Here is a 20,736-nt window from a genome sequence, read left to right as displayed (position 1 = left end):
CTAACAATGGCTAGCGTCTCGCTCAAGCCCGCGAGCCAAATCACACCAGCATGAACAAAGGAAAAATGTCGCCCTTCTTGTTCATGCCAAGAGACCGAGAGAGAGACTGATTATTATTTTTTTGTATACTGAATCGAGGCTGTTGAAAGAGCTAACATTTATTTCACAAACAAATCAACCAGACAGACAAAATATATAAAAAGAGGGAGCGGAAGACAAGATGGGGAGAGAAGGGGAAGCACACAAGTACAACAGCAGAGAAGAGGGACATCGGAAGATCTGTGGGAGGGAGAGGTCTTGGGGGGAGAAGGCATGGGAGTTGGGGGGGGGGGGGGGGTGGGAGAAGTATAAAACACAAGGACACCAAGGACTTCCAGGACAGAAGTTGGAATTTCAAAAAAGTGGATTTGGGGTGAAATTAGCCGGGGTAGAAAAGATCAAGGTTTTGGATGGGGGGAGACAAGAGATGGTGGTGAACAGCTGTTTTAAAGACCTGGAGGGTGGAGTGGGATTGAAGAGAGTGAGGGAGTTTGTTCCAGAGGCTGGAGAAAAGAGGAATGAAGGAGTGGAGGTGAGAAGAGAGTCTTGATTTTGGCAGTTAAACCATAAGAGGGTTGCAGGCAGATCTTGTGCGACCTGTAGGAATATTTGGGGGACAGAGCCCAGAGAGAGCTGGGGGGGAGGGGGGGCAAGGCCAGAGAGAAGTCGGTAGAAGACGGAAAGACCACCAACCTGCCTGCGGTGAGTGAGTGAAAGGCCCTTGGTGTTAGCTTCATCGCGGGAGATTCCAATGATTCTGAATGCTTTGGTTTCAACAGCGTGAAGACGAGCTAGGTGTGAGGCAGGAGCACCAGCCCAGCGGGAAGAGCAGTATTCCATTGAGCTGCGGATGAAAGCCTTGTATGTGGTGAGGAGCTCAGGTGTGCCAACGAAGGACTTTGCATGATGGAGGATGCCCAGTCGGCGACTGACTTTGGAGGCCAGATTTGAAATGTGGTTTTCCCAGGAAAGATCATGACAGATAGTGAGACCCAAAAGCTTGAGTGACAGAACTTCTTGGAGAGGATTATTCATAACGTGGATGGGAGGGTTGTCCAGTCAGTCTTTTCGGAGAGACATCGTAAGAGTGTGAGATTTGTCAGGATTGAAAGACATGTTCCACTTGTTTGCCCAGTCTGTGATTTTGTCCAGGTCTGCAGAGAGTGAGGAGGCTGCAGACTGCTGATCTGAGGGATGAGGAATGGAGCGACAGAGAGTAGAGTCATCAGCAAAGAGATAGAGAGGATTTTCAAGAGAGGCAGAGAGATCATTGATGAAGACCAGAAAAAGCACAGGGCTCAGAACACTGCCTTGGGGAACTCCAGCCTGAACAGGAAGAGGAGATGAGAGAAACCCATTCAGGGCCACACGTTGACTACGACTAGAGAGGAAGTTCGCCAGCCATGCTTGGAGATTTCCATGGATACCAAAGGAGGAGGGTTTCGTGAGCAGAGCGGGGTGCCAGACCGTATCGAAGGCACGTGATATGTCAAGGGAGACAGCTCTAATTTCCTGTTTGGCATTGAGGACCTCCATCCATTGTTGAGAAAGCAGAAGCAGCATGTCCAGAGTAGAGTGGCCAGGTCTGAAACCAAATTGATGATCAGAGATCAAGCCATTGGAGAAGAGGAAAGAGGTCATATCTGAAGCAATGATGGATTCCATGACTTTGCTGATAATTGGGAGAAGGCTGATTGGTCTGTAGTTGCTAGGATCTGTTTTTGCACCTTTTTTTGTGCAAAGCGGTGATGTTGGCTGATTTCCAAGCAGATGGCAGATGACCTTGAGCAAAATAGAGGGCAAAGAGAACAGATAGAGGGAGTGAAAGAGCGGAATAACAGGATTTTAGGACCCGTGGGCTGATGCCGTCAGGTCCAGTTGCAGATTCAGAGTCGAGGGTTGACAGAAACTTTTCCACCTTGTCAGGAGGAAAGGACACAGAGTCCAGGAGCAGCTGGGTACGACTGGGTACAGTGGGTACAGAGAGGGATGGGTTTGGGACACAAGATTTAGAGGCAAACAGAGTTGAGGCATTCAGCTTTTCACGTGCGGATTCAGCCGTGTAGCCGTTTGAGGTGAGGGAGGGGATGGAGGGGGAAAAAACACCAGAAACATATTTGACCAGACGCCACCAGGATTTGGAAGAGGGAGACAGATAAAAGAGTTCGGTCTTGAGAACGGAGAGATATTGTTTCCTGGCCCTCCTGAGGAATGAGATTTCATTCAAGCCTGAGGCTTTGTGAAAGGAAATGAGATTTCCTTCCGTTGGATTTGCTTTCCAGGAGACAAAAGCAAGTTGTTTCTGGGCAACAGCCTCACCACAAGATTCTGTGTACCATGGACGGGAGGTAGGGTATGACAACTGAAGACGAGATGGGATAAATCTGTGCATGAGAGAGAGCAATTTACTTTGGAAGAATTCCCAGGATGAGTTGATGTCAGAGGCGGTAGAGATGGGAGACCAGTCCAGATGATTGATGGCTGCTTGAAGACCGTGCCAGTTGGCCTGAGTGAAATGCCAGACTCGACGACGCTGAGGAGGCTATCTGAGAATGGTCAGAGAGATGTCCACTTTAACAAGCACATGATCAGATGAGCCGATTGGAGCAGAAGAAGAGCAGTAGACATTTTCAGGGAAGTTAGTCATAACCAAGTCCAGAAGAGAAGATGCTCCATTGACTGAGATCCGGGTCGGGAAATTGACAGATTGTGTCAGTCCCAGTGAGTCGCAGAAGTCCTTTGCTGAAGAGCCATGGCTGGTCAGAGAGGTACCCACACCCAGCCAACTGGCATGGTGACAATTGAAATCACCACATATGAGGAAGAGAGAGTTGGGATGGGTAGATAGAAGTTGGTCCATATTATCAGACAGCGAGATGTAGATGGAGTCATCACTGTTTGGTGGACGGTACAGCACACATATGAACAAAAGGTGGGAGCGAAGGGGAAGCCGTAGCCAAAGGTATTCCTGGGGGTGGGGTGGAGAGAGGGCAGTGCAGGGCGAGTGAGGAAGAGAGTTTTTTAAAATAAAGATAGCAACCCCACCTCCAGGACGAGGCTCAGGTCTATCATACCGGAGGAGGGAGTAACCTGGGAGAGATACCAAGGAATCAGAGACATCATGAAGGAGGAAAGTTTCTGTTAAGCAGATCACGTCTGGTTTGTCAGAAGCAACCTGTCTGGAGAGATCAGTCAAGTTTGAGTGAAGGCCCCGGATGTTTGAGGTCCATACCGTTAATGAAGAGGAAGGGGGAGCATCGGATACAGAACAGGGGGGGGGGGGGGCATGGTAGGGTAAGATGTGGAAGAGGAGGAAGAGGTAGGGAGAGCTGTTGAAGGTGTGTCAGAGATTTCAGAATAGCTTGGAGAAAGGGAAGAATTGGGCAGACAAAAGGTTTGATGGTGATTGGGTGAGGGACAGTGAGGTGTTATTTGAGGAGGGGGAAGAGCGAGGAAGAAGGTTGGGGGAGATGAAGATGAAAGTTGGAAGGGGGAAGAAGCGGGGAGGACGCTTTGAGGAGGAGGGGTGAGAGGGGAGTCTAGGAGGGAAGGGGCAAGGGGGGGATTTGAAAGGGATGAGTGATGGAGAAGATTTGGAGGGGAGGGGCAAGGGGGAAGATTTGAAGGAGATGGGTGATGGGGAAGATTTGGAGGGGAGGGGCAAGGGGGTATATTTGGAGGGGAGAGGTGATGGGGAAGTTTTGGAGGGGAAGGGTGATGGGGAAGATTTGGAGGGGAGGGGCAAGGGGGAATATTTGAAAGGGATGGGTGATGGGGAAGATTTGGAGGGGAGGGGCAAGGGGGAATATTTGAAAGAGATGTGTGATGGGGAAGATTTGGAGGGGAGGGGCAAAGGGGTAGATTTGGAGGGGTGGGGTGATGGGGAAGTTTTGGAGGAGAGGGGTGATGGGAAAATTTGGAGGGGAGGGGCAAGGGGGTAGATTTGGAGGGGATGGGTGATGGGGAAGTTTTGGAGGGGAGGGGTGATGGGGAAGTTTTGGAGGGAAGGGGTGATGGGGAAGATTTGGAGGGGAGGGGCAAGGGGGAAGATTTGAAAGGGATGGGTGATGGGGAAGATTTGGAGGGGAGGGGCAAGGGGGAATATTTGAAAGAGATGGGTGATGGGGAAGATTTGGAGGGGAGGGGCAAGGGGGTAGATTGGGAGGGGTGGGGTGATGGGGAAGTTTTGGAGGGGAGGGGTGATGGGGAAGTTTTGAAGGAGATGGGTGATGGGGAAGATTTGGAGGGGAGGGGTGATGGGGAAATTTTGGAGGGGAGGGGTGATGGGGATGTTTTTGAGGGAAGGGGTGATGGGGAAGATTTGGAGGGGAGGGGCAAGGGGGAAGATTTGAAAGGGATGGGTGATGGGGAAGATTTGGAGGGGAGGGGCAAGGGGGAATATTTGAAAGAGATGTGTGATGGGGAAGATTTGGAGGGGAGGGGCAAAGGGGAAGATTTGGAGGGGTGGGGTGATTTTTTTTTTTTTTTTTGTATAAAAGACCGAGGCTCGTGGAAGAGCGAACATTTATCACACAGAAAGACAAACCGACAAACCGACACATAACCGACAAACCGACACATAGAACAAATAACATCGGGAGCGGTAGACAAGATGGGGAGAGAGGGGGAAGGACACAAACACAACACAACACAACACAACACAACACAACATTTTAGAGCAGGAACCGAGAGACATGGAGACATCGAGAGATCTGTGGGAGGGAGAGGGCTTTGGGGGGGAGGCATGGGAAAGGGGGTGGGAGAGGCATAAAACATATGGACACTGCCAGGACTACCAGGAAAGAAGTTGGAATTACAAACAAGGTGGATCTGGGGTGAATTAGTGGGGGTAGAAAAGATCAAGGTTTTGGATGGGGGAAGATAAGAGATGGTGGTGAACAGCTGTTTTAAAGACCTGGAGGGAGGAGTGGGATTGAAGGGAGTGTGGGAGTTTGTTCCAGAAGCGGGAGAAAAGAGGAATGAAGGAGTGAAGGTGAGCAGAGAGCCGAGATTTCGGCAGTTTAACCATCAGAGGCTTGCTGGCAGATCTTGTGCGACCTGTAGGAATATTTGGGGGACAGAGCACAGAGAGAGCTGGGGGAGCAAGGCCGGAGAGGAGTCGGTAGAAGACGGAAAGACCACCAACCTGCCTGCGGTGAGTGAGTGAGAGGCCCTTGGAGTTAGCTTCATCACGGGAGATTCCAATGATTCTGAATGCTTTGCTTTCAACAGCGTGAAGACGAGCTAGGTGTGAGGCAGGAGCACCAGCCCAGAGGGGAGAGCAGTATTCCATTGAGCTGCGGATGAAAGCCTTGTACGTGGTGAGGAGCTCAGGTGTGCCAAGGAAGGACTTCGCACGACGGAGGATGCCCAGTCGGCGACTGGCTTTGCAGGCCAGCTTGGAAATGTGGTTTTCCCAAGAAAGATCATGGCAGATAGTGAGACCCAAAAGCTGCAGCGACAGAACTTCTTGGAGAGGATTGTTGAGAAAGTAGATGGGAGGGTTGTCCAGTCGATCTTTTCGGAGAGACATAGTAAGAGTGTGAGATTTGTCAGGATTGAAAGACATGTTCCACTTGTTTGACCAGTCTGTGATTTTGTCCAGGTCTTCAGAGAGTGAGGAGGCTGCAGACTGCCGATCTGATGGAAGAGGAATGGAGTGGCAGAGAGTGGAGTCATCAGCAAAGAGATAGAGAGGATTTTCCAGAGAGTCGGAGAGATCATTGATAAAGACCAGAAAAAGCACAGGGCCCAGAACACTGCCTTGGGGAACTCCAGCCTGAACAGGAAGGGGAGATGAGAGAAATCCATTCAGGGCCACACGTTGACTACGACCAGAGAGGAAGTCCGCAAGCCATGCATGGAGATTTCCATGGATACCATAGGAGTAGAGTTTGGTGAGCAGAGCTGGGTGCCAGACCGTATCGAAGGCACGTGATATGTCGAGGGAGACAGCTCTGATTTCCTGTTTGGCATTGAGGACCTCCATCCATTGTTGAGACAGGAGAAGCAGCATGTCCAGAGTAGAGTGACCTGGTCTGAATCCAAATTGATGATCAGAGATCAAGCCATTGGAGAAGAGGAAAGATTTCATATCCGAAGCAATGATGGATTCCATGACTTTGCTGATAATTGGGAGCAGGCTGATTGGTCTGTAGTTAAAAGGATCTGTTTTTGCACCTTTTTTGTGTAAAGTGGTAATGTTTGCTGATTTCCAGGATGCTGGCAGATGACCTTGAGCAAAAGATAGGGTGAAAAGAACAGAGAGAGGGTGAGATAGAGCGGCAGAGCAGGATTTTAGGACCCGTGGGCTGATGCCGTCTGGTCCAGTTGCAGAATCAGAGTCGAGGTTAGACAAAAACTCCTCCACCTTGTCAGGAGAGAAGGACACAGAGTCCAGGAGCAGTTGGGTTCGACTGGGAAAGGTGGGAACAGAGAGAGATGGGTTTGGGACTAATGATTTTGAGGCAAACACAGAGTTGAGGCATTCGGCTTTGTCACGTGCGATGTCAACTGTGTGGCCATTTGAGGTAAGGGAGGGGATGGAGGGGGAACAAACACCAGAAACGGATTTGACCAGACGGATTAAAAGGATTTGACCAAACGGACCAGGATTTGGAGGAAGGAGACAGGTTTGAGAGTTCGTTCTTGAGTGAGGAGAGATAGTGCTTCCTGGCACTCCTGAGGGTAGACACACACTTGTTCCGAGCTTGGTGGAAGGAACTGAGATTGCCTTCAGTTGGATTAGCCTTCCAAGAGGCAAAGGCAAGTTGTTTCAGGGCAACTGCCTCACCACAAGATTCGGTGTACCATGGACGGGAGGAAGGGTAAGACAACTGAAGACGAGATGGGATAAATCTGTGCATGAGAGAGATCAGTTTGCTTTGGAAGAATTCCCAGGAAGAATTGATGTCAGAGGCAGTGGAGATGGGAGACCAATCCAGACGATTGATGGCTGCTTGAAGCCCGTCCCAGTCGGCCTGAGTGAAATGCCAGACTCTTCGACGCTGAGGAGGCTCTCTGAGAATGGCCAGAGAGATGTCCACTTTGACAAGCACATGATCAGAAGAACCGATTGGAGCAGAAGAAGAGCAGCAGACATTAGCAGGGAAGTTTGTCATAACCAAATCTAGAAGAGAAGAAACTCCATTGGCTGAGATCCGGGTCGGGAAATTGACAGATTGTGTCAATCCCAGTGAGTCACAGAAGTCCTTTGCTGAGGTTCCATGACTGGTGAGAGAGGAACCCACACCCAACCAGGTGGCATGATGACAGTTGAAGTCACCACATATGAGGAAGAGAGAGTTGGGATGAGTGGATAGAAGTTGGTCCATGTTGTCAGAGAGTGAAATGTAAATTGAGTCATCACTGTTTGGGGGACGGTACAGAACACATATGAACAAAAGGTGGGAGCGGAGAGGAACCCGTAGCCAGAGGTACTCCTGGGGGTGAGGAGGAGAGAGGGCAGTGCAAGGAGAATGAGGAAGAGAGTTTTTGATAAAGATAGCCACCCCACCACCAGGACGAGGCTCAGGTCTATCATACCGGAAGAGGGAGTAACCAGGAAGAGATATTGAGGAATCAGAGACATCTTGAAGGAGGAAAGTCTCTGTTAAGCAGATCAAGTCTGGATTGTCAGAAGCAACCTGTATGGAGAGATCAGTCAGGTTTGAGCGAAGGCCCCGGATGTTTGAGGTCCATACCGTTAAAGAAGAGAGAGGGGGAGCATCGGGTACAGGACAGGGGGGGGGAGGAGTAGGGTAAGATGAAGGATGAGAGGGGGAGGTAGGGAGAGCAGTTGATAGTGTGTCAGAGATTACAGAAGAGTTCCAAAAAAGGGAAGGATGAGGAGGATGAAAGGTTTGGTGGTGAAGGGATGAGGCAGAGTGAGGGGTTGTTTGAGGGGGGGCATGGGACAGTAGAAGGTCGGGGGGGGGTGGAGGCATGAGATAGAAGGGAGACGAGGTGGGGAGGAGGCAACTTTGAGAAGGGGGGAGGAGGGAGAATTTGAGAGGAATGGTATGGGGGGAGATTTGAATGGGAGGAGTTGGGGGGGGTTTTGAATGGGAGGAGTGAGGCGGGAGTTTAGGAGGGGAGGGGCAAGGGGGAAGTTTAAGAGGGGAGGGGCAAGGGGGGAGTCTAGTAGTGGAGGGGCAAGGGGGGAGTTTAGGAGTGTAGGGGCAAGGGGGGGGATTTGGAGGGGAGGGGCAAGGGAGGAGTTTATGAGTGGAAGGGCAAGGGGGGAGTTCAGGAGTGGAGGGGCAAGGGGGGGATTTGGAGGGGAGGGGCAAGGGGGGAGTTCAGGAGTGGAGGGGCAAGGGGGGAGTTTAAGAGTGGAGGGGAAAGGGGGTAGTTTAGGAGTGTAGGTGCAAGGGGGGGGGGATTTGGAGGGGAGGGGCAAGAGGGGAGTTTAGAAAGTGGATGATTAATGAAAGACGAACATTGATAACAAATTGGGTTTGTTGTGATTTTCAAGTTAGCAATCCGATTCAGAACGATGGAGGAGGGATGGAATGAATGTGAATTTAGACCATGTAGTGAGGGAGACGTATAAGATATTGAATTTCTTTTTTTTGACGTGGAATGAGTTGGAGAGGAAATTGAGAAAAGCCTTTTAAATAGGAAGAAAAACAGCGTGTTGTAATATACCACTGAATAAACCACTGAAGGGGAAAGGGTAAACATATTTAAAATAATATTTAAACAGAACCGTGAACAATCTTATATGCACAAAATACCAACGGGGGGAGGGCCGAGAGGGACCACCACGAGTCACATGAACAGGGCAAAAGGTGTATGGCAAGGAGATAATGGGGGCGGGCGAAAAGCACCGCGACACACCTGGACAGAAAGTACAGGATGAGACAACGGCACACGTGGAGAAAGGAAAAATAAAAATTTTTTTTTGGGGGGGGGGGGGTGGTGGGGTGGGGGGGGTGGTGGGGTGGGGTGGGGTGTGGATTTAAAACGTTAGACAGAGAGTATTACGTTCGGTGTAGAAGGGAAAAACTGAGAGCCAAGCAAAACACGATGTAGGGGACTTAAGTTAACAAACACCGACAAGGGTACAAGGCCGCACACGAGGCGCAGAACAGGATTAATTAATTACGAGTTACAGGAAATTCAAACCAAAACTAACTATAAACAAACAATAAAGCATGGACGATAAAGTAACGAGTTGAAATTTGACAAACACACGAATGAAAAAATAACCACTTTGGATGCCCGGAGAGAAACCAAGCCTCCAGGTCGGAAGCTTCAACAACTCGGCCGCGTGGTCCGTGCGCGGCACGAGATACTCGACTATTTTTTACAGGTATGAAAGATTAACCCCGATAAAATTTCCGAGGGACACTTAAAAGGTACACACACGTAAGATAAACAGTTTAGACAAGAATACAAATGTGACAATGACTTAGCTTCGAGCATGCGCGAAGATCGTGGAACAGCTTCGAAAATGAAGAGCAGCTTTGGAGGAGAGGGGGAAGTTTTGGAGGAGAGGGGTGATGGGAAAATTTGGAGGGGAGGGGCAAGGGGGTATATTTGGAGGGGAGGGGTGATGGGGAAGTTTTGGAGGGGAGGGGTGATGGGGAAGTTTTGGAGGGAAGGGGTGATGGGGAAGATTTGGAGGGGAGGGGCAAGGGGGAAGATTTGAAAGGGATGGGTGATGGGGAAGATTTGGAGGGGAGGGGCAAGGGGGAATATTTGAAAGAGATGGGTGATGGGGAAGATTTGGAGGGGAGGGGCAAGGGGGTAGATTTGGAGGGGTGGGGTGATGGGGAAGTTTTGGAGGGGAGGGGTGATGGGGAAGTTTTGGAGGGAAGGGGTGATGGGGAAGATTTGGATTGGAGGGGTTAGATTGGATTTTGAAAAGGGTACGATTAATGGGAAACGAACATTTATTGCAAAATGAGTTTCTTGAGATCTTCGAGTCAAAAATACATTTGAGGACGCTGAAGGAGGGGTGGAGTGCAGGAGAGTTTTGGGAATGTAGAAAAAAGGAACTGGAAGAGATGGAATTTTTTTTTGGAATGAATAGATTTGGTGAGCTAGTCAAAAGCATCCTTTTATAGAAGAAGAAGAAAATGGTGTTATAATATACGACAGAATACAGTTCTTCAGGGGAAAGTTTAAACATTATTAACAACGTGATCACGTGATCACGAACAACGTGGCCGAAGAATGAACGAACAAATAAGAACAACGAATAAATGAATAAGAACAGAGAAGGAATTTTTTTTGTTTTGAGTTGAGATTTTAAACAAGGAAGTATGGGGTGAAAGACTGGGACAAAACAGAGAACGAAAGTAGTTGCAGTGCAATCGACGAACCGCAAGCGCAATCGATTCTTCCTCTTCTCCTGCTAAAACGTTGTCATTCTGACGTCACCCTGACCAATCCTGAGCACATGCACAGATATCCACTGGATTCAAAAAACCGCACATTTTATTGTCATCACATCATTGGATAAAGTTTATCATGTTTATTATTAAAGGTAAGTTTCATAATCTTAATAACTGAAGAAAATTAGATAGTATTCATAGAATACTTACCCCACGCAGTCTTGAGAAGGACTTGGTGCGAGTCAACTCTTCTGTTTTATAAGGTTATTTTTTCTTAGATCCAATATATCTGCCCAACCGCATGACCTATGACATCACAAATTTACATTCTGGCTCCAATCGGGTAGGGGATAATGTGTGTGAAGTTTCGTGTTGATCGGAGAAGGTTCGTTTTTTCTAACCAAGATGGTTGCCAAACCACGTGACCTATGACATAATTTTCACAGCAATTTTCAAAGCAGCAATGGTGTTATGGTGTTGGATTATATTTGGAAAATTTTACTTCAATAGGTTCAACTGTTTCAGAGGAATAATAATTGTTTTTGCCTTTGCTCAAACATTGCTTCCAGACCATGTGACCTATGATTTTTTTTCGTGAACATCATGATATCCCCAAGGCTTCGGGAACATGGGTGTGAAAATTGCCCTCAATCTGTTCAGCCGTTCTGAGGATGGGGATTTCTAAAGGTTTTATGTTCAATCCAACGTGGCTGCTGAACCACGTGGCCTATGATGTCATCAATTATAATTCTGGTGACCAAATTATTCCTAGATGAGCCGCAAACATTTTCATACTGATCGGACCAAGCGTACTTGTCAAATATTTGACGATCCTAGTTGTTATGAAGGCCCCATGACATCATCATTAACATATGTTATTCCCCATGGGGAAGACTTGGAAATGAGCCATGTTTCAATTTTATCCATGGAGCGTTTTCAGAGTTGCAAAGTTTTTCGGTTTTGGATGTTATGTCATGCAAACGAATGGATGCTGCACATTTGAACATGGGATGGATCATTTCTCATTCATTTAAAACAGGTGGATCTATTGTGTATTGTATCTGAAGATTGTACGAGTATATTAAAACTGTATCTCAAGGTTATTCTTTAAAGTACCTCTGGTGTGTGGAAGAGCTCCAGCAGTCGTGCAATTGCCACTGCATGTGAAGAGCCAGACACAGTTATAACAGCTTGGTAGAAACACGGATCCTCATCCTCTGATATTGCCTCAATATAATTTAACGACTTTTCCATTGATTTCGGCATTCGGAAACAATTGTCATGAATGATGTAACCAAGCGTGAGGTTAGAAAACAAGTTTTTATTATGATTTATCTCATTTATGGCAAATATCATGGCCATGACGTTTTGCAATCCACCCTGATCAAACCTAAAAGACAAGCCAAACATAATGATACTCTTTTCAGTGCCATGCTAGGGCTGACAGGATGGCCTACAGGTATGCATACCTGCCTCTAAGTTGTCTATCCTGAGTTTGAATTTTGACCCAGCTACAAACTGTCATCCAGGTGTTTCACAGACCGGGTGAATCATCAATGTGTGTGCTGTCCCAATGGATGGATGTGAAATGCGTGTCCTGTCTGCCAGAATTAGTTGGTGGACTTTAAAGATGCCACGGTGTCCTTAACGACGCCATCCCGAACAAATTACAAATTCCAGCCTTGACATTAGTCAAACGTGAGGCCTGGCCCACTGGTTTGTGAAAGATTTGGTCCAAGCAATCCCCACAATCATGGAGGGAGGTGAGTTTAAGGCTAAAGAGAGCGAAACTGATGGGGCACCATCGTAAATCCCCACGCTTCACACCTAAATCAAAGTTGAAAGATGGCAAAAAGTTCCACCAGCAATGACCCAACATCAAATTTTCCACATTTTAACGCCTTTGACCCGAAGTCCTCACCAGCTGGGGCAAGGATCGGGGCTCGAATTCAAAAAATGTTGACCCAGAGAGTGGGGCCAAAAATGATACTGCTCTTGCACCTTCTTGCCATGTGATGATCATAACTCCCAAGTTTGATGAATTTCCGTCCAACCGTTTACGATGAGATAGCAGACAGATGGAGAGACAGATGGAGCTGATTACAATATCCCCAGTTTTTTTTCTTTCAAAGATCTAAAGCTGAAGGCCTCCACATAATAAGGTCCGCTATGAGTCGGAGAGGTCAACTGTTCAGCCCTGGCCTAGTCATATCAAAGACCTTAAGAATGGTACATGCAGCTTACTTCCCTGATGCTCAGCATTTCATAGGAATAGAGCACGGATAACCAACCATTAGTTTGGAATACCATCACAGGATTTGGTGGGCCTAATGGCTTTCTCTTGTGTTAAAGTTCCTTGTAAGGGAACTCGTATTGTTAAAATAGTACCTCCCATCTTTGGTATATCAAGAGTCAAGTGAGGAGTGGAAGCAGATAAGTGATTGTCACATTTAACAAGAGATAATGCATCGACAAAGGGAGAAAAAACACTGACATCTTCCATTGAAGTATCATTAATCGGCTTGAGTGGTAGATAAGACTGACAATGTGATAGGCCTCTTTCAAAAGAGGAGCCAAACACCAACAAATTGTGTTGGCAACTATTTGCAGAATCGTATCCAATCTATTGCAATGACAAGAAGGAGTTCCTACCCAAATATGATACAAGTACTCGATAAGTGGCCAAGTATGACACTGACACGGATGGAAACTGACCCTTGCATATGTGAGGAAAGCAGCGATTCATTGGCGAAGGCAACTCATAAAAATTGGAACGGATTACATACAGCGCCTTCTGAAAGTATTCACACCCCTTGACTTTTTTCAAATTTTGTTTATTACAGCCTTAATTAAAAAATCAATTAACTTCAGAATTTTTTTGTCACTGATCTACACATAATACCCGATAAGATCAAAGTGGATTTTTTTTTCTTTTACAACATAATTAAAAATGACATGCAGAAATATCTAATTTACATAAGTATTCAACCCCATGAGTCAATATTTCATAGAAGCGCCTTTGGCAATGATTACGGCTTTGCGTCATCTGGATTTGGGGAGTTTCTCCGATTCTTCCTTGCAGGTTTGATCAAGTTCTGTCAAAATGAATGGAGAGCGTTGGTGAACAGCAATCTCAAGTCTTTCCACAGATTCTCAATGGGATTCAAGTCTAGGCTTTGGCTGGGCCAATGCAGAACTTTCACGTTCTTGTTCTGAAGCCATTCCAGTGTTGCTTTGGCTGTGTGCTTGGGGTCATTGTCCTGTTAGAACGAAAATCTTCACTGCAGTCTATGATATTTTGCACTCTGAAGCAGGTTATCCTCAAATATATTTTTAATGTATTTGCCTGCATTCATTGTTCCCTTTATGCTTACAAATCTCCCAGTCCCTGTCGCGGAAAGCATCCGCGTGCTTCATGGTAAGGATGGTGTTAGATGGATGATTAGCTGTGCTCGGTTTTCGCCAGATATAGCACTTTGCATTCAGACCAAATAATTCAATTTCGTCTCATCAGACCACAGAATCTTTCACGTGCCTTAACTTCAGGTTGAGTGACTGCAAACTTCAAACAAACCTTTTTCTCAGGATTGACTTCAATCTGGCCAGTCTCCCATAAAGCCTAGATTTGTGAAGGGCTCCATAGACTGTTGTCATTCTGGCAGGTTCTCCCATATCAGTCAAGGATCTCTGTAGTTCTATCCGAGTGGTCTTTGGGTTCTTGGTTACCTCCCTCACCAATGTCTTTCTTGCCCTGTCACTCAGTTTGGTCGGACGGCCAGCCCTAGCAAGAGTCTGGGTAGTTCCATATTCTTTCCATTTCCTAATGATGGTGCTCATTGTGCTCATGGGAACTTTCAACACTCTATAAATTGTTTTATACCCTTCCCCAGATCTTTCCCTTCTCACAATTCTATCTAGTTCTACGAACAGTTCCTTGGACTTCATGTTAGAGTTTCTGCTCTGACATGCACTGTCAACTGTGGGACCTTATATAGAAAGGTGTGTTTCTTTCTAAGTCACATATTCAATCAAATGAATTGGCCACAGGTGGACTCCAGTCAAGTTGTAGAGACATTTCAAGGATGATAAAGGAAATTGTATGCACCTGAGATCAACCTGGAGTGTCATAGTAAAGGGGTTGAATACTTATTGACTCAAGACATTTCAGCTTTTCATTTTTGCATAATTTCTAAAAACAATAAAAAAAACAATTCCACTTTGACATTATGGGGTCATCAAAGTGTAGATCATCGGCCAAAAAAATGTCAATTTAATGAATTTGAAATTCAGGCTGTAACACACCAAAATGTAAAAAAATCAAGGGGTGTGAATACTTTTTGAAGGAGATATAATTTTCAAAATAAATCATAACCGTAAAGTAATTGTCTTTTTTGCATCTGAAAATAAAGTAAATGAAAATGTAATCGCAGAAAAACAATGAAAAGTGGTCACTGGCATAGATTGAGCGAAGAATAAAAACTGGCAGAGGAAAAAAAAAATGACAAAAATAAATGTAGAAATATCCTTCCTCAGAATTACAGAGACAAGAAGCAAAGATATTTTTGGATCAGACGGAAAGCAAATTAATTGCATAATGACCATAAAATAAAACTGAAATGAATAAGAGCTAAAATAAATGCAAGAAGAACAGGATGATTGGAAGATAAGACTCCAACTGGAAATATTGTTATGAATTTGGTAGAGCAATATCTAGAGCTAGGTAGATCTGAATAGGTAGGTATTCGGCTGTCGTGACAGGGACTCTACATGTAATAAGTTCTTGATGTTTAGGCGGTTGTCGGGGTAAGATGTATGATTGTGGATCTACCTGGAGGTCCGAGTGTTAAATAGTGAGGGATTAAAGGTAACGCCCCTGTGAGTCTCACCTGGTAGTCAAACCTCTGTCCATTATGGCACTGCAAACCACATAAACATTAGTTAGGTCCTTAGCGCAACATTAAATAATTCCCTTTCCCTGACATTGACTTCGTAATAAATAGACAGGAAACCAGGCCAAAAACACCGCCACGGTTGGCCGCCGCCGTTCGCACCTCAAAAGGCCTACCAACCTCGCCTGGGACGTGTTACAAAACGACCGCGGGGGGGTCGCGGACGGGAGATGTCAGGAGTCGCATGCCGCAGAGGGCGTGACCTGGGTGAGTTGGGAGGCTGTGATTGGCTGAGGAGTGCGCCAATGTGACGTCATCGGCCACCAATATATGCGACGGTCGGACGCCATTTCGTGGCAGACGCAAGCAGTCCAGAGAGTACACAGGGAGTTCGTTGGAGCAGGCGGGAGACGCAGGCAGTCCAGAGAGTACACAGGGAGTTCATTGGAGCACACAGTCGACGCGGAGACACAGTTGGTGGAAAAAGCTCCCCGAAGACAGTTGGTGGAAAAGCTCCCCGAAGGCAGTTGGTGGAGAGTTCGTTAGAACACCAAGCACACAGAGCACGCGGCAGTTCGCAGCAGTTCGTTGCAAGTCGAGCCCTCCGTTGAACCATTGGTGCACGGGCCTTGTGGAGATCGTCCTCGTGTGAAGCTGCTGGCCACGCGTCGGACGCGTGGTGCTTGGAGCGGGGCCTCGTAGAGCTTGGAGCGAAGGACCTGGTGGTGTGGATCGGGCCAAAAGGAGCGGTGTTGGACGGCCGCCACCAAGACGACGAAAGACAGATAAGCCGCATCCGCGTACATTTGAACGACGTGACGTGTTATTTTTGTATTCATAATCTCCCTCGTATCGTGTTTGCTGTCAGTCGTGTGGGGACGTCCCGATTTAGAGTTATTAGATTTACCGGCGCGGCTTTTTCACTGTATTATTATTCGATAATAAATCCTTATATTATTTTCTATATATATATCTGAACGCAGTTTTCCTGGGTGTTTGATTTTAATAGATAAGGTTGCGGAGCCTTCGCTGTGTCCCGCCATTCCGCGCGTTTGTGTTGAACTTGAATCCGCCATTGAGTTTCGCCTCGGGAGTTAAAGTCTCGCAAATCGGCCATCCGTAACTGTGGTGTTAATCACAGTTGCGTAACAAGTGGTGTCAGGAGTGTAGGATTTGAACCCGTCGGACAAATTTTTTTGTCCGCGGCGAGACATCGACACGGTCGGACAAATTTTTTTGTCCGCGGGGCGACATCGACACGGTCGGGCGTACATTGCGCTCGACGTTCGAACGCAAAATTTTTATAGTTGAGGCGGAGAAATTTGATAATCAATTGGGCAAACGGAGCGCGATATCGCGTCTTCGTCAAATTTAAATTGTGTTTCAGGAATTATTAAAATAAATACGCGCGCGGGGAACGACCTTCCGAAAAGCGGATGTCGGAGGTCGACGAAATGGAAGTACGCAGCGAGGCCTCCATCAGCGTTGGGAGTGAGCCGGAAAGAGGGGAATTTGATGCAGAGGTGAGCCTTGGAACCTCCCTCGTCCCGAGCACCAACTTATCCCCCTCCCCTACCGGGGAGTCGGGAACAAATGGGACGGCCCCGAGAGACGACCAGGCTTTAATGAAATTTTTAAAGGAATTAATGGGAGAAATGAAAAATAAAATAGAGTCCCAGGGGAAGGAATGTAGGGAAGGAATGGAGGGAATGAGTAATGATATGGGAGAAATGAAAAATAAAATGGAGTCCCAGGGGAAGGAATGTAGGGAAGGAATGAAGGGAATGAGTGATCGATTGAAGGAACAAATTGATGGGCTGGAAAATAAAATGGAGTCCCAGGGGAATGAATGGAGGGAAGGACTGAAGGACATGAGTGACCAAATTAAAGGATTAAAAAGGGAAATGGCAATTGTGGTAAGTGTACAGGTGAGCGGAGAATGTCCACAGTTCGATGGGGAATGTGTACAGGTAGATGGGGAATGCCTGCAGGTAAACGTGGAGTGTCCACAGGTGAGCGGGGAAGGAAATTTGGAATGTGAGAGTTGTAATGGGGAATGTTTCCCACATTCTGGCCTGGTTGTTTATCGGGACCGTGTGGATGTCACAACACCCCAACCGGGGGATGAATTTGGAATTGTGCAGCACCAGGGCGGTGGTGCGGAGCAAGAGGGGGTAGAGTTTTTGGGGGGCCGTGCAATGGAGCCGGACCAGGTATTTATTGGGGATATTGATCAAAGCCTGGCGGGGCCAGGAATGATTTGTGATGAGGATGATTTGATCCAGCGGCTGGAGACCTGTGACAGTCCCATGGAGGTAGAGCTTGTTCAGGCCCAAAGGAGCCTGGGTGATGAGGTGAGTTGGTCCGAGGAGGTGGTTGGAATGACCGAGGGGACGCTCACTGTACACTGCTATTTGGAAACAGAGGCTCCAAAATTGGACAACCAGTTGGGGGAGTGTGTTGGCTCCGGGCTGGATTTGGATCTTGGAGGATCGGGAGATAGAGCTTCTGGAGATTTGGTCCCTGTAGGGAATTTGGATCAACTGCAGGGAGGGGCAGAACAACCGGTGGTAGAGGTTGTTCCCTGCAGCTGCGGTTTGGCAGTGGGAATGAAAATTTGTAAAAGAAAATTTAAAATAAAATTACAATGGGAAATTGATTTGGAGCAGCCATGGTGGGGATTGGTCCCCGGGCTGCGGGATCTGGACATGGCGAGGTCATGGGTGATGGCCTCGGGCCAAAGTTGCCCCTTTCAAAATTTGGGTATGCCAGCCAGCTGGGGGGCTGTGATGGCGAGATTTGGACGTGGGTCCAGCCTTGGGTGTCGAGGTACGACCTGGGTCCCACGGGGGGTCTGGTGGAGTGTGGCGTCCCTTGTCCATCGGGGCGCCGTCCGAGCTGGTGGCTCGGGCCGGCAGGGTCACCGGACCCTGGTGGGGGTTAAGACCTCCAGGGAGGTCCGAGGTGGTTTCTCAAGCCTGGGATGGCAAATATTGAGGACCACTAGGGGGAGGTGTTGTGGGTCGCGCTTTGGTGGTGGCACCGCAGATGGCCAGCTTGGGCCTGATGTAGTGATCACCCGGGCATGCGACCTGACACCCTCTCCCTGAGACTCTGGGACAACCAGCATGTGGTGACCTGGCATGGTGGTTGGTCTATGGACGCGGGTCAAACCGAATGGACAGGGATGGAGATAGCCTGCCGGACAACCATTGGGGCATCTGTGGAACGTGATGGTGTGAGTGACCTTCCACAGATGCTCCGTTATGATTTATGGACTCTCGGGTTGGGAAGAGAGCCATGGGGATGTGAATCGGGAGATGTGTAACGAGCCGAGCATATGGGCCATGCTCGGCTGGCAAGTGTGTGGAGAAGCGCCCTCCTTTGGTGGAAGTAGTGAATTGCGGACAAATTGGCACGGGTAATCTAAGGGTTAGATGCAAAATTGAGGGAGAATTTTGTGAGGCTGTGGTGGACACTGTACAGTGACGCCATTATTGATCCAGATGTGTAGACCAAAGTGTTGGAGGCTGTGATAAAATTAATAGGGTAGCAAGACACAGCTTTCAACTGGTTGCGGGGGCAACTGTGCTGATATTTGGGACGCGGGATGATGGGGATGTAGTTGTGTAGCCTGAGGGTCAACGTGGTGCTGTGCGTGTCCGAGGTGTGTGGACCATGTCTTCTGGGTGGGTCTCCTGGTGGAGCATGGCTGTTGACTGGACCTTGGTGTGGTCAAGTGTGGGTGAGCACTGGGGGGCTGCAGTTCTGTAGTCGGACTGGGGGATGATGGGGAGGTGCAGGGGACGTGGCTGTAGGGATGCCACGCACTGCGACCGTGCCCCCCAGGGCCGAGGTTGTGTGTGCGGTAGTGTGTGTTTTGGCAGCAAGTGCTCACCACATTGGCCAGCTGGGGCTGCTGCAGCTGTGTTCCTCGCAGGGGGGCCGAAGGATGGATGGTGGGTCGCACCCTTATGGACACTCATGGGCCATGTTGGCGTTTTGACTGCTCACCTTGTCCCGGTGACCCTTGCACGGTAGAGGTGCAGAGCTGTCGTGGCCACAGGTAGTTGTGTAGTGATGATCACCGTTGGATGCGGATCCACATACCTGCCAGTGTAGTGGGGACAAAAGAGAAATTTGGAAGTATTTGGTAGGCCCAATGTGAAATTTTGGGAATTGTATGGGTGGATGACACTCTTGGACCTGACCAACCTGCAACTACCTGCACTTGAGGTGAGTGTTTTGAGGAGTACTGTCCCAGGCTTCAGGATTTGCTTTGGAAATTGGGGACATGTAAATTGGAGTTGGGAGGCGGGTGAGAGTGATGACATGGCCGGTGAGGGGATGGAATGGGAGCCACACAGTGTCTTGTGGGTGGCGTATGTTTTTGTATTGTGGTTAGGTGTTTTGATGTGGTCGTGAGAGTGGAACCTGGAGAGTGAGTGATGATTATTGGAGATAATGAGGGGCGATACTTGTGCTTTTGGAAATGTGCTCTTGGAAATGTGTGATGGTTTAAATGTGAACTGGGGGGATTTCACATGTGGCAGGCCATGGCAAGCCTTGTAACACCTTTTACACCAAGAATTGTACTGGATTGTGCTGAGTTGTGTGGAGAATTGAATGGCAGCGGGGGAGGAAGTGTGTTTTGGGGTCTTGTGGGTGGGGAAGGTGTGTGTGTCCGCAGGTACAGAGCAAGCTCTGAGGAGCGATGCCTGCGGGCCCCCCTCTGCGGCAATTACCCCTGGCAGCCGGTGGTAACTAGAAATTGGAGCTCGTCGGTGGAGGGTCTGGTTGGGCGCCGCGGGGTGAGGAAGTCCCCCGGTGACCCGTGTTGCTGCGCAAAAGCAGGAGGCAAAGGAGCCTGGGGTGTGTGGAGACCCTCACCGGCGAGGTGACGGGGGAAAGGGGCTGTTGGGCTGTCACGGGGCCAATAGGTAAAGGGGGGGGGGGGCAATGAACTTGTAAGTCGGTTGACTTGTTTTTGGGACTGCGGGCACCACAGCCTGATGCGCCCCCACCATCTTTTTGTGCGGTACCTCCCCGCTGCCTAGTTGAGGAATGCACACACACGTGAATGACATCAATGCCATGGTCCTGCAGGGGGTGTATTGAAATAAGTGCTTTGTTGATTTTTGAAATGCCTTGATGACCTATGGAATGAGAATGAGTGGTTAAGGGGTCTGTGTTGCATGAATGTGGGCGAAATCCACCGAGCCGTGTCACTCACCTGTAACATCTGGACAGGGCCGTGGAAATTTAGGGGGATGCATTGGGGATGGCCCCGCAGGTAAGGTTGTGTCTTGTGGCATCCACCGGGGGACGCGGTCTGTAGACCGGGGTATGTACAAAGGTTAGAGTTTTGAGTTTGGAAAGATGGTTAAGTTTTGTGGTTAAGTTAGTGTTGTGTGTTGTTGTTTCCTCCCTCCACAGGAACAACGAAGAAGATGTACATACTTGCA

The 20,736-nt window shown here is 48.2% G+C and overlaps 1 protein-coding gene across 1 annotated transcript in view; it reads left to right on the top strand.

Moving 5' to 3' along the window:
• The first annotated feature begins 17,011 nt into the window (after positions 1 to 17,011).
• LOC144891247 (uncharacterized) overlaps positions 17,012 to 20,736 on the top strand; it is a 68,360-nt gene continuing 64,635 nt past the window's right edge. The window contains exons 1-2 of the mRNA XM_078773655.1: positions 17,012 to 17,199; positions 17,263 to 18,284. Coding sequence (XP_078629781.1) covers positions 17,014 to 17,199; positions 17,263 to 18,284 — 1,208 coding nt within the window. The 5' untranslated portion in view covers positions 17,012 to 17,013. The remainder of the gene's footprint in view (positions 17,200 to 17,262; positions 18,285 to 20,736) is intronic.

Source organism: Myxine glutinosa, chromosome 3 (assembly GCF_964187855.1).
Source record: "Myxine glutinosa chromosome 3, kmMyxGlut1.1, whole genome shotgun sequence".
NCBI classification, from domain to species: domain Eukaryota; kingdom Metazoa; phylum Chordata; class Myxini; order Myxiniformes; family Myxinidae; genus Myxine; species Myxine glutinosa.
Note: the sequence above shows the minus strand (reverse complement) of the source record. Positions and strands in the feature narration are given on the sequence as shown.